This window comes from Geotrypetes seraphini, chromosome 2 (assembly GCF_902459505.1).
Source record: "Geotrypetes seraphini chromosome 2, aGeoSer1.1, whole genome shotgun sequence".
In the NCBI taxonomy this organism is placed as follows: domain Eukaryota; kingdom Metazoa; phylum Chordata; class Amphibia; order Gymnophiona; family Dermophiidae; genus Geotrypetes; species Geotrypetes seraphini.
In genome coordinates, this window is record NC_047085.1 from 74,779,898 (window position 1) to 74,793,981 (window position 14,084).

Consider the following 14,084-nt stretch of genomic DNA (forward strand, 5'->3'; position numbering starts at 1 on the left):
GTCAACCCTCGGCAGATGCCCTTCTCCTTTGACAAATGCTAGCTCTACTTCAATTATATGCCATAGGGGTAGTTTTCCCTTCTCAAAATGATCAGGAATTCTAGATGAACGATCTACGTCCACCTGACCTCTGAGACAACTGCAGTTGGAGACACACCTTCAACATTTTCAATAGAGTTTTTTTCCTTTCAGCTTGGCTTCTTTCCCAAGAGAATTTATTAATTGCCGGGTAGTAGTGGCAGCAGCTTTAACAGCTCACAACACTACAGTCAACAGTTACGGTTTTGAAGTTAGCTTTTCAAAATTCCTCTCAACCACTATACTCAGCAAAGTTCCCCTTTGCAATCCAAAACAGTCAGTCCAGTGAGGATCCTATTAGGTCACATGGCGTCTACAGTGCACATTACCCCTTTCGTGTTCATCTCAGTGGTCCCTGGCGTCTTGATGGTCTCAAGCTCTTGATCCATTCACTCAGAAGATTGCAATCACATCATTGCTTCCTCAATCTCTTCAGTGGTGCTCTTTCAAATGCCTCCACATCAGAAAGTTTTGAGCATAGACTCATCCATATGTGCTTGGGGAGCTCTCCTGAATGGTCTCAGAACACAGGGTCTCTGGTCTGCTCAAGAACAGAAGCTCCACATAACCAACTTGGAACTCAGAGTGCTTCAGAATGCTCTAAAGACTTTTCAACAGTATATCCAATCCTTTCCCCCTTGTTCGCACCGACAATCAAGTTGCACTCTGACTCTGTCAAAAAGCTGAGGCGATTTGGAATTGTTCAAGGAGCACAAAATACACTTAATGATAAGCCCAGCAGATATCTTCGGCTCCATGAGTGGCTACTCTACTCCAAGGTCTTATTTCAGAATATTTTCTCAGAGGGGACTCCTCAGATAGACCTATTTACATCCCCCAGTGATCACAAACTGCCTCATTTCTGTTCCATAATTGTCTGGAGGCAGATGCTTTTCTTCTGAATGGGGTGGACAAGTTCCACTCATACTCAAAACGCTGATCATGCTCACTCAAGAGTCGGCCACCATGATCCTCGTACCTCCTCGGTGGCCCAGACAACTGTAGTTCTCCTTTCTACTTCAGCTCACAGTCAAAGATCCAGTAACTTTGCAGATCTTTCTATCTCTTCTCAGAGTCAAGGGTCTTTTTTGCATCCCAATCTACAGTTGTTACACCTCACAGCTTGCTAATTTTCAGCTTGACCTCAACAGATGCTGATCTCTATGATCCTGTTAGAGTTATTTTAGCTGCATCCAGAAAATCTTCCATGCGGCAGTGCTACCAACAGAAGTGGACATGGTTTTCAGCATGGTGTGATCTCCAGCATCTTAATGCTTCATCCTTCCCCATATCTTCAGTGTTGAAATATCTTCTTCACTTCTCCAACTCAGGTCTTAACACCACTTCAGTCAGCTTCCATATTCAGGTTAACAACAAATCTCTGGCTGCACATCTTCTTTTTTCCAGGTTTCTGAAAGGCCTTTTCAATATCAAACCACCTTTTAAACCGCCTCTGGTGTTTAGAGATAAGAACATAAGAAGTTGCCTCCGCTGAGGCAGACCATAGGTCCATCCTGCTCAGCGGTCCGCTCCCGCGGCGGCCCATCAGGCCCATTGCCTGAGCAATGGTCTATACCTATCTATACCCCCCAATCCCTTTTTCTTCTAGGAATCTATCCAAACCTTCTTTGAAACCATTTAATGTTTTCTTGTCTACAACAGCCTCTGGAAGCGCGTTCCATGTGTCCACCACCCTCTGAGTGAAAAAGAACTTCCTAGCGTTTGTTCTAAACCTGTCCCCTTTCAATTTCTCCCAATGCCCCCTTGTGCTTGTGGTGCCCCTTAATTTGAAAAATCTATCCCTGTCTACTTTTTCTATGCCCTTCAGGATCTTGAAGGTTTCTATCATGTCTCCTCTAAGTCTTCGCTTTTCCAGGGAGAAAAGTCCCAACTGCTTCAATCTGTCGGTATATGGGAGATTTTCCATTCCCTTTATCAGTTTGGTTGCTCTTCTTTGTACTCCCTCAAGTACCGCCATGTCTTTCTTGAGGTACGGCGACCAGTACTGGACACAGTACTCCAGATGCGGCCGTACCATTGCACGATACAGCGGCATGATGACTTCCTTTGTCCTGGTCGTAATACCCTTCTTAATGATACCCAGCATTCTGTTTGCTTTCCTAGAGGCTGTGGCGCATTGCGCCGATGCCTTCAGTGTTGCGTCTACCATCACTCCCAGGTCTCTCTCCAGGTTACTAACCCCTAGTGGTGTTCCCCCCCCATTTTGTATGTGAACATCGGGTTCTTTTTCCCCACATGCATGACCTTGCATTTCCCCACGTTGAAGCTCATCTGCCACTTTTCAGCCCACTTTTCCAGCTGCTTACTGTTGTTCTCTCTGGATTGTTGAAGCCTCCATTTGAACCAATGTTTTCTGCTCATCTTAAATATCTTACTTCGACAGTTGTATTTTTTAATTTCTATCACCTCTGCACGTCGCGTGAGTGAGCTTCAAATGTTGGTGTAGGATCCACCCTTTACAGTATTCCACCATGATGCGGTAGTCCTACACACCCATCCTAAATTATTACCAAAAGTGTTCACAGAATTTCAATTAATAGATTGTGCTTCCAGTTTTTTTTCTAAAACCTCATTCTCATCCTGGTGCAACAGCTCTTTATACCTTGGTCTGCAAACGAGCCTCGACTTATTACTTAGAAAGGACTCAGTCTCACAGAACATCTCAACTGTTCATCTCCTTTGATCCTAACAGAATGGGCCGCCCTGTATCCAAAAGAAATATTTCCACATAGCTGGCAGCCTGTATTTCATTTCACTATGCTCAGGCTGAGCTGCAGCTCGGGGTTCGCATAACAGCACATAAGGTCCAAGCTATGGCAACTTCAATTGCATTATTGTGTTCCACTCCTATTGATGGAATCTACAAAGCAGCTTACGTGGTCCTCAGTTCTCACATTCACCTCTCATTACTGTATAGAATCCTATTCCAGACTGGATGGTCACTTCATCCAAGCAGTATTATAAAATTTATTCTCTTAATGGCCAACTCTCCCTCTATCCCATTGCAGTAAGCTAGGGAGTCCCATATAATATAGCATCGTATTACTATACTGCATAACCATAAGTTCAATGCAGTTTACAAAAATTATATAATCTATAAGAAAGGGCCATAGATAACTACTCAGACAAGTACTTAAGGAAAAGATAAGACTTCGATTGTTTCCTACAGTGTTCATAAGAGTGAGAAGTAACAGTGAACAAAAGTCTTTGACATGAAATGCTGCTTGAAATGAAAGCAGATTATCATTTGAGAATATGCTGCCTGCTTGTCCTAGGATAAAGCCCAACAAGGACTGAATCGTATGCAGAAAGCACCTGCTCGATGAGCCCTAATAACTGCCGAACCTTCAAATCAGGCAGACGCGTCACCATGGCCACAGAGTCCAGCCCTATCTCCAAAAACACCAAGGATGTAACCGGACCCTCCGACTTGTCACGGGCTAAAGGGATGCCAAATTCCCCAGCTAGCTCCTCGAAAGCCGCTTTCAACCACGTGCAAACCCCACTGCCACACGCTCCTATGAACAAGAAATCATCCAAATAGTGCACAACGGAGGCCACACCCAGCTTCTGAATTAGGACCCAATGCAAAAAAGAACTGAACATTTCAAAATACGCACAGGAAATGGAACAGCCCATCGGCAAACAGTGGTCATAAAAAAAAACCCTCAAAACGAAAATCCAACAATGGATAAGACTGCGGATGAATCGGTAACAAGCGGAAAGCCAATTCCACATCCACCTTTGCCAAAAGTGCACCACGCTCCTCACTAACAATAATCCGCAACGTGCTGTCCAATGACGCATAGCGCACCGAACAAAGGTCCCGCGGAATACCATCGTTAACCGAGTGACCCATGGGCCGCGACAGGTTATGAATCAGGTGGAACTTACCGGGCGCCTTCTTCGGGATAACCGCCAAAGGCGAAATCATCATCTTCGGAAACGGGTGCACCTGAAATAGCCCCGCTATGCGTCCCAAATGAATCTCTTCTGCCAATTTACTCCGAACAATGCTGCGCAACAGCGACACGGAAGAAGCATTTTGCACCCACACCCCGATCATATCGCCTTGAAAAGGAATTTCAAAACCCACCGTAAAACCCGCTTTTAAAAGAGATGCCGCCCATAACAACACAGACAAGGCCGTAAAGCCCCCACCCTAATTGGAGTAGGCACCGATACCAAAAACTCATTTTCCGGAACCCACAACGGCTACGCCACTCTGCTTAGGATACTTAACAGCCGAATGCGTCTGGCCACAGATGGAGCAGGCGTGTCGAAGCTTACAGTCGCTGAAGGGGCAGTTGGATTTATTGAATTTCCAATATACATCGGAAACTGCTGGACTGCCCCCCACGAAAGGGCCGTCCACCCCCGGCGACCGCCAACGACGCACGGGCCAGCGAACCAGACACCAACTTGGAAGCCATGTGCGTTAGCCATAAATTGACATCCTGCGTACCCCAGGACATAAATCTATTTTCTTCCATTTTATCCCAAAACGCTTCATCGTAATTTAACCAAGCCCAGCCACCAAAACGCTGATAAGCATCCAATATCGAATCTGCATACGCCAACAATAAGCCTTAATCCTGCAGATTCGAACGATCCCAGACACAAGCCGCATAAATGCCCGCATCCAATTAATGATCGAACGTGGTACCGGGAAAGGTTTAGACTCCTTTGTATCATGCTTGGATTTTTTGCGACTCCGCCTATGAGCCCTACTCTTCAGGAGCCGGAAAATATCCAAACACGACCGCCTCTGAATCTTCCACTGTAACTCCCGCGGAACCTTCTCCCAGAGCCACCAATGCAGGCGCACCCCGCACGCTTCCGGTAGGAAGCTCTCCCCCTCCCCCTGTGGAGGACCCCACACCTCCTGCATGCCCCCCAGATGAAGAGAACGAAGAAGACGAAGACGACAAGGAAGACCCGGACGACGAGGAAAACGACTCGCCACACCGACGCCGACGGTAACATCTCCTACATCACGCCTTCCCCTCCCCAGCAACCTGCAAAGGCGCCTTATTACCCAGAGTAGAAGAACCTGGAATTCCAACAGTTGCTCCTGAGACACCACCAGCAGCAGTCCCCACAGCTGAAGAATAACCGGAATCCAAAGCTGAGCCGCCACAAACAGCAATCTCAGGCTTCGCAGACGAACTTTGTGCAGGACCAATGGCACCACCTCCAGCAACCACAGTAGCATCCAGCGCCGAACCGCGCTCCGATCTGTAACACCCAGGCCTCTCCGAGACCCCAACACTGCCATCGACTCCCGAACCAGCGGACACCGCCTCACGACCTCCTGGACGGATGGATGAAACCAAGAAGAAACAGAGGCAGGACCAGGAAAAACAACTCCAGGCATCCCAACAGGGACACCGCGACCCGACCAATAGCCACCTCCAGGAACAAACCCCATGGCCAAACCTCCAGGAACGCACCCGCCCCATTGAGAGACAGAAGACCACAGACCACTGACCGAAGACCCGGTCCCCCAAGAAGATGCACCCCATCCCGGTCCCCAACTACCCGGAAACATACCAGGCAATGGCCCCAAAGACCCCCCTGCAGGGGCAGACACAAAACTGGGGCCACTCAATCCACGGTCCAATCCAAAAACACCTGGAGACCCGCAAGGCTCTCCACTGCAGTCAGCCAGCGGCTCAAAGGAAGAAACACTCACCCCTCCAGTCCCAGCCCCTACTGTAACCCCCGGTAGGAGAGACTCGAAAACACTTGTGGTACCAGACCGCTCCCTGCTCAAAGAAGCTTCCCGGCTCTGATCAACAGAAACAGCTGTTGAAGAAGCCCCCGCACACAGCCGACGAGCTACGACCGGCCGGGCCAGCTCCACTACAGCTGCCCGACATGGCAGACTTACGCTTGGCCTTCCCCGAAGCTGCCCCTGATTCTGACCTACTCTCCCAATGCCCATAGGAACCCTCAATGACTAAGGCAGACTGCGCTGCTACTTTTGATCAGGCAGCACACGTTCCTCAGGTCGCCCAACACCCACCTGTTCAACCGGCTCCTCCGCAAAAGAATCACCGGCAAGCAAATAAATTTCTGCCTCCTCCTCCACCTCTCCGACTGGAGCCCGACTGCTGGAAGCCATCTGCGAACACTGTCTACTGCCACAGACCCTGAATCGTGCACCTCAACGGACACCGACAGCACTAAGGGTAAGGAACACCTGGAAAAACCTCCCTGGAGGACCATAAACAACCAAGTCCTCCAAGGTCCCGGTTTTAACAACTCCCCCGCGCCGTCAATCATCAATTAGCCCTATCCTATACTCGCCTTTTGGCACGAACCATTCCTCCCTATTACCTCTAAACTCTCCCCTACTACCGATCCACCCCCCAGCATGCCTCGCGGGCAACACAGGGGCCTCCCAGCCCCGTGTTACCATACGCCCGTCAAGACAAGCTCTTGGGCTACTCTATCTGAATATGAAATTTTGCGCACACTTGTAGTCAACATATCAAAATAACAAGTAAGTTTAGGTTCAAGAATAGAGCAAAATATATTATTTTGATCAAACCAATTATCTCATTTGCTGATGCATATGCTTCTTATGGTGTCACATTCAGCACACTGCCATATTGGGCACAACTACTTCATCTGAAATGAAATTGTTCAAGGACAAGCAGGCAGATCCTAGTGTGGAAGCACTTCTCCAACAACTTTTTCTAGAAGTTTTTGAGCAGGCACATGACACATGTGACAAAAAAGGAAGCAGCCCAAAGTGATCCAATAATTTCCAAAAGTAAAATGTATTCAAAACAAATTGTCTGACTTGGTGAGGTTTCACTCTGTGGGACTAAATGGATGTGTTTTGCATCTTGTACACCTCTGCGTGCCATCAAGGTTTTCATTGTGTAAGTCCTGCCACTACCTTGCACTCTTCTTTTTTCCCCCACATTAGATGCCTCAAGGATTTTCCAAAGTCGTTCAAGCTTTCTTTATTTTTTCAGTGATAGTTTGGTGCAGGCAGTTTTCTGGCCTCAAGTTGCCAGCCAGGTAACATTTCAACTCCTACTTGGATTTCATTGTGCCTGTTTTTCCACACAACATGTCTAAGATGGTTCCCACGAGTCTCAAGAGGTGTTCCTGGTCCAATAGGATCATATCTATTGCATACCCTTAATTGGTGCTTGCAGTCCCTAGGATCTGACTATGATGCCTTTCAATGTTTTCTATGTTCCCAGATGTCAAAAATGGATTTGTAACAAAGAAAAGTACTAAGACAAGCTTTGTATTGTCTTGGATTTGATCAGACCTAAAAAATCAATCTGCAGAGTCTGATTGAAAAAAAATACAAAAGCAACATCAGAAATGAGCCAGCTATCACAAGAAAACTACTTAAGGGACAGAATATAAGACCTGCATGAACTGCAGTCCAGACAACAAAGTTACTTTCCTGTAGCAGGAATTCTGCAAGAATGACAGGACATAAATCCTCACTGACAGGTGATGTCACCTACAGAGACTAGCATAGGAATTACTACCGTATTTTCACGCAAATAACACGCACCCGTATAAAACGCGCACACGAATATAGCGCGCAGAAATCACGATGATTTGCACAAAAACTTTGATATACCGCGCTCACGGGTATACCGCGCATGCTGCCCGACGCTCCTTTCGCCCGCCCTGACTTTCCGTGCGCTGTCCCGACTCTCCGTTCACCCCCCCTGACTTCCGTGCACTGTCCCCCCTTGAAGGTCTGTCCCCATCCTGAAAGCCTGATGCCCCCCCCCGACGTCCGATACATCCCTCCCCCCCCCCCGAAGGACCGCCGACTCCCCAACAATATCGGGCCAGGAGGGAGCCCAAATCCTCCTGGCCACGGCGACCCCCTAACCCCACCCCGCACTACATTACGGGCAGGAGGGATCCCAGGCCCTCCTGCCCTCGACGCAAACCCCCCTCCCCCCCAAGAACCTCCGACCGCCCCCCAGCCGACCCGCGATCCCCCTGGCGACCCCCACGACCCCCCCACCCCCCTTCCCCGTACCTTTGGTAGTTGGGCCAGAAGGGAGCCCAAACCCTCCTGGCCACGGCGACCCCCTAACCCCACCCCGCACTACATTACGGGCAGGAGGGATCCCAGGCCCTCCTGCCCTCGACGCAAACCCCCCTCCCCCCCAAGAACCTCCGACCGCCCCCCAGCCGACCCGCGATCCCCCTGGCGACCCCCACGACCCCCCCACCCCCCTTCCCCGTACCTTTAGTAGTTGGCCGGACAGACGGGAGCCAAACCCGCCTGTCCGGCAGGCAGCCAACGAAGGAATGAGGCCGGATTGGCCCATCCATCCTAAAGCTCCGCCTACTGGTGGGGCCTAAGGCGCGTGGGCCAATCAGAATAGGCCCTGGAGCCTTAGGTCCCACCTGGGGGCGCGGCCTGAGGCACATGGTCGGGTTGGGCCCATGTGCCTCAGGCCGCGCCCCCAGGTGGGACCTAAGGCTCCAGGGCCTATTCTGATTGGCCCACGCGCCTTAGGCCCCACCAGTAGGCGGAGCTTTAGGATGGATGGGCCAATCCGGCCTCATTCCTTCGTTGGCTGCCTGCCGGACAGGCGGGTTTGGCTCCCGTCTGTCCGGCCAACTACTAAAGGTACGGGGAAGGGGGGTGGGGGGGTCGTGGGGGTCACCAGGGGGATCGCGGGTCGGCTGGGGGGCGGTCGGAGGTTCTTGGGGGGGAGGGGGGTTTGCGTCGAGGGCAGGAGGGCCTGGGATCCCTCCTGCCCGTAATGTAGTGCGGGGTGGGGTTAGGGGGTCGCCGTGGCCAGGAGGGTTTGGGCTCCCTTCTGGCCCGATATTGTCGGGAAGTCGGCGGTCGTTCGGGGTGGGGGTGCGAGTGGTCCTGCCGGGGGGGGGGATGTATCGGACGTCGGGGAGTCGGCCGGGCAAGAGGGCTTGGGCTCCCTCTTGCTCCGATCGTGGATGCGGGTGTGGGTGGGAGCGCGTGCGAGCGGTCGTTCGGGGTGGGGGTGCGAGTGGTCCTGCCGGGGGGGGGGGATGTATCGGACGTCGGGGAGTCGGCCGGGCAAGAGGGCTTGGGCTCCCTCTTGCTCCGATCGTGGATGCGGGTGCGGGTGGGAGCGCGTGCGAGCGGTCGTTCGGGGTGGGGGTGCGAGCGGTCCTGCTGGGGGGGTGAATCGGGCGTCGGGCGGGGTGGGGACTATGTTTTAAAACTTTGGTATACCGCGCTCACGCATATAACGCGCGAGGGGTATGCGCGGTAGGTAAAAACGCGTATAACGCGCGCGTTATATGCGTGAAAATACGGTACTCCAACGACTTTTTGGAGAAGTTTATGGGCAGACATCACATGTGAATACCTGTTGCCACCTGCTGTTGTCACATGGGTTTTCCTCAGTCCTTAGAAATATGCAACAGAAATTTTTTTCACACAAGGCATACTGAGCAGGACACAAAACATGTCCATTTGGTTCTGCAAAACACTAAGGATTGAGGAGATCCCATGTGACAATAATAGGCAGGAACATGTGGCATGGTATGCCTCCAAAGCTTCCAGAAATTGTCTGGCAGTTTTAGCAGGTTTGCTTCCTAAATAGAGTTTTCTTTCAATATTTGGCTTATTACAACTGTTGCTGTTTGTGATTTTAATTTTTTTAATAACCAGACTTAATGGATACTTGAATTTCTTCTACACATCAATAAACACTTCTTAAAAGTTATGTACTAATCTTTGGAAAGAGATCCACTGAATTTATAGGTCTTGGATTTTTTTCCCCTTTTAAGCAGTTTTAATTAAATCCAGGGTTAATGATCTAAAAATGATTTTATTTTTTTCTGTTTATAACTAATAGTATCTTAAATCAACAAGTATGTTTTATATAATGTGACTTTACAAAATCCAGAAATATTTTTATATTTGCAGGGTTGTACTGGTCTCTAATTATACTCAGACTCTAAATCTGTTGCAAGAAATGTGTCAACGTTATGGGTACTCATGCTCAAGATTAGATGGACAAACACCTATTTCTCAGAGGCAACAGATTGTTGATGTCTTTAATAGCAAGTACTCCAAAGATTTCATCTTTTTGTTGAGTTCCAAGGCTGGAGGTGTGGGACTGAATTTGGTTGGAGCATCTCATTTAATTTTGTATGACATTGACTGGAATCCTGCCAATGACATTCAGGTAAGTAAAAAAGGGTGTACATTCAAAATCACAATAATGCTATGGTTTTATAAAAATATATTAGTTTTTGTCATGATAATCGGATGACAAAGATTATTAGAAAGAGGTTATTGATTTTTAAAATAATAATTTATAAAATTTAATTTAATTATGGTAAGCTTATTTCCAGGTCTGTCTGAAATACAGTTTAGCAGTCCAATGCGATCTGAATATCATGCACACACTTTGTTTCTTATCAAGTTTGAAGTTTCAAGTTTATTAGGTGACTTGATTAATCGCTTAATCAAACATTCTAAGCGATGTACACTATAAAATTTACAATTATTAGAAAACAATACAATACATACAAATACTTAAATAGCGATAAATTGCTCCTAATTTTAACATTACTAAACATAAGGTAAGGAGGGATGAAATACAATTCATAAAGTAAAGAAGGAACATTGAGGGAAAATACAAAAGGGAAATAGGTAACACAGGTATAACAAAAGTAAAATATAATACTCCAATAATAAAATTATGTTGAAAATGCATCTTTAAAAAGGAAGGTTTTTAATTCGGTTTTAAATTTCCCAAACTCTTTCTCCTCCCGTAAAAAAATAGGGAGGGCGTTCCAAGTCTGTGGTGCTGTACATGAAAAAATAAATTGTCTCCTCGTATTAATAATTTTTAATGAAGGAATAGATAGCAGATTTTGTTCGCTAGATCTTAGAATTCTCTTTGTAGAATATGGAATAAGTAACCTAAATAAAAATGCAGGGGTCTTATTGTTTAGAGTTTTAAAAATAATTATGCATAACTTATAAGTGATTCTATGAATAACAGGGAGCCAATGCGCCTTTTTGAGGAGAGGTGTTACATGATCAAATTTTTTAGACTTAGTTATTAATTTTAAGGCTGTATTTTGTATAATTTGTAGTCGTTTGATTTCATATAGCGCAATTCCTTTGAATAAAGAATTGCAGTAATCAATTTTAGACATCACCAAAGAGTGAATCAATATAGTAAGTGCCTTGGGAAAGAGAAATTTAGAGATGGAACGAATTTTACGCAACCTATAAAAGGTAGTTTTCACAATGTTACTAATATGATCATGATAATTGAGTTTATTATCAAAGATTACTCCTAAAATTTTTGCATTTTTAACTAATTGTAGGGGAGTGTTATGAATTGAAATTGGAGAAACAAGAGGAAAACTATCCTTCCAAGGAAATAGCATAACATTAGTTTTTTTGATATTGAGGGCCAGTCTGTTTTTATCTAGCCAATGATGAACTTGATCAAGTTTTCCGTTAATGACCAAAATTTCACTTATGTTATTGTTATTTAAGGGGTGCAATAATTGTATATCATCGGCATAACACTGTTAGACCTTAGAAGATTTCAGAATACCTTGAAAGCCACCAAGGAAGTCATAAAACAGCTGTGTTATATATGTGTGCCTTACAGTGAATGTAGTATTAATGATAACAAACAGACTTTGGAGCAATTGTCCAGGGAAGAAAAAATAATTGGTTAAGTTGGTCAAATATATATACCTATAGTAATTTGCAGTAAATAGGTTTGAAGTCTTGTAATTGGATTCTGCAAATTTTTTTTCTGAGTGGAGGAGGGGGCAAAATTCTTCAACAGTATATGAATCAATATTTAAATTTGTTTATTATTTCTTTTAAATGCTGACTGCAGGGTTTAAGCATAAACCCATATATTAGTACTGAATATAAATGATCACCACTGTTATCCAGATAATGGCAATATTCAGCGTCAGTCTCCAAAAACTACCTGAGTAAATTAGCACAGCAAAAAAGCTGTCCTAATGTACCCAGGTAGTATCTGGATATTAGCATGCATATCACCAACCAGTGTTCCCGCTAAGCTGCGCTGGCGTGCGCTGGCGCACAAAATATTACATCGCAGCGCACAAGTTTCTCGTCACAGCGCACACACGCGTCGCAAAGGTAAGGGGAGGCTGGGGGAGGAATCGGACGTCGGGGTGGGGGTTTGGTTTCCGACCCTGGCGGTGGAGACATCTAACCTCGGCCTGCCCCGGAACTCTTACTGCAACAGTGACTTCCTGTTCCTGCCTAGACGGGCAGCTGCTGCAGTAAGAGTTCCGGGGCAGGCCGAGGTTAGACGTCTCCACTGATGGATACAGCGCCGCCGCTATAACATTTAAAATAATAGCGATCGGGGGGGGGGGGGGGGGGAAGGTGCGGGGAAGTCCGGAGCTGCAGGGCCGGCGTTAGAGGGAGTAAGAGTTGATGGTGCTGCAGGGTCCCACGGGGGGAGGGAGGAAGAAAAAAGAGGAACCGAAGCATGGCAATTTTGGGGGAGCAGGTGTGGGGAAGTCCCGCGATGACTCGTCTGCTGGCTCTGCTCTGGAAGAAGTAAGTTACGTCGGAGGGGGTGGACCCGGCAGACACAATCATTGCGGGACTTTGCCGCAACTCCCTGTGTCTGCCGGGCCCACCCCCTCCAACGTAACTTACTTCTTCCAGAGCAGAGCCAGCAGACGAGTCATCGTGGGCCCTTCCAGCATGCAGCTGCTGAGTCCGCTCTAGAGCAAGTACGTCAGAGTGGGGTGGATTGGCAGCAGGCAGCTACAATCATCGCGGGACCTTGCTGCATGAAGGGAGAGAAAGGAGCAGGACTGCTGGAATGGAAGAGTGGTGGAGGGAAAGAAAGGGGGCAGGGTGGTATGGAAGGGTGGTGCTGATGGAATTGATGTACAGAGAAAGGAGAGAGACATAAGGGGGAAGGATATTGGAGGGAAAGAAAGGGGGAAGATGCTGATTGAAGAGGGGTGGATGGAGGGAGAAAGGGCAGACATTGGATGGTAGTGGGGAACCTATGCTGGATGGAAGTGCAGATGGGAGAGATAAGGGAGCAAATGCCAGAAGGAAATGAGAGGAGAGAAAGAGGGGAGCAGATGCTGGATGATAAGTGGACAGAGAGAGGAGAAGGTACTAGATGGAAGGGTTGGAGAAAGAGGGTATATGATGGAAGGAGGGGATAAATAAAAGGAGGACACATGATGGGGAGAAAAGGATTGAGTTAGGGAAACACTGGAGGGGTGAGGGAAAGAGGTGGCAAGCTTTAGGTAGACAGTAAAAAAGAACATTGATGAGAGAGTAGTAAGAACATAATCTAGACAGATGCAGAAAATAAATTGAAAAGGGAAATGAGGGAAAAAAGGGAAAGGGATTGCAGAGGAGAGGTGTGGGAGAGGGAAGGAGAGGAGAGAGATGCCAGACCAATGGGGGTGAAAGGAGAGATGGAAGGGGGAGGCATACAGTTTCTGGAAGGGGCATAGAAGGAGAGAAGATGCCATATAGGGGAAAAGAGACGGCAGACAGTGGATGGAAGGAAGAGAGTTACAAGAAGATGAGGAAAGCAGAAACCACAGAAGACAAAGGTAGAAAAAAATTTCTATTTATTTATTGCTTTAGGAGACATGTGTCACTGTTTCTGTGAAGCATTGTATGCAGAGTCCAGCTTCTTGCTGGTTCAATTTAACCTTTGTCTATGGGAGGGGTTAGTTTGTGATTACATATTCCATACTAGGCGAAGGTGTGTTCTGTGTGTTCGAAAGACATAGTTTTCTGTTAGGATTGACGGTGTAGGATTGATCTGTGTTGGTCTGGCTTGTTTAGTTTTACAATGGGTGTATTGATGTACTGTTCACTGCAATATGTAAGATGCTGCCTTTTCCTAGGTGACGTGTGACGTGTGGCTTGTTACTAAAAATCATGTTTTTCGTACAGATGGGGGGGGGGTGCCAAAAAATGATGGGCCCCGGGT

At 47.3% G+C, this 14,084-nt stretch overlaps 1 protein-coding gene across 2 annotated transcripts in view; it reads left to right on the forward strand.

The window, feature by feature from the left end:
• RAD54B (RAD54 homolog B) overlaps nucleotides 1-14,084 on the forward strand; it is a 184,633-nt gene that overhangs the window by 146,009 nt on the left and 24,540 nt on the right. For both annotated transcript variants that reach the window (XM_033933705.1, XM_033933706.1), the window contains one exon: nucleotides 10,022-10,283. In XM_033933705.1, coding sequence (XP_033789596.1) covers nucleotides 10,022-10,283 — 262 coding nt within the window. The remainder of the gene's footprint in view (nucleotides 1-10,021; nucleotides 10,284-14,084) is intronic.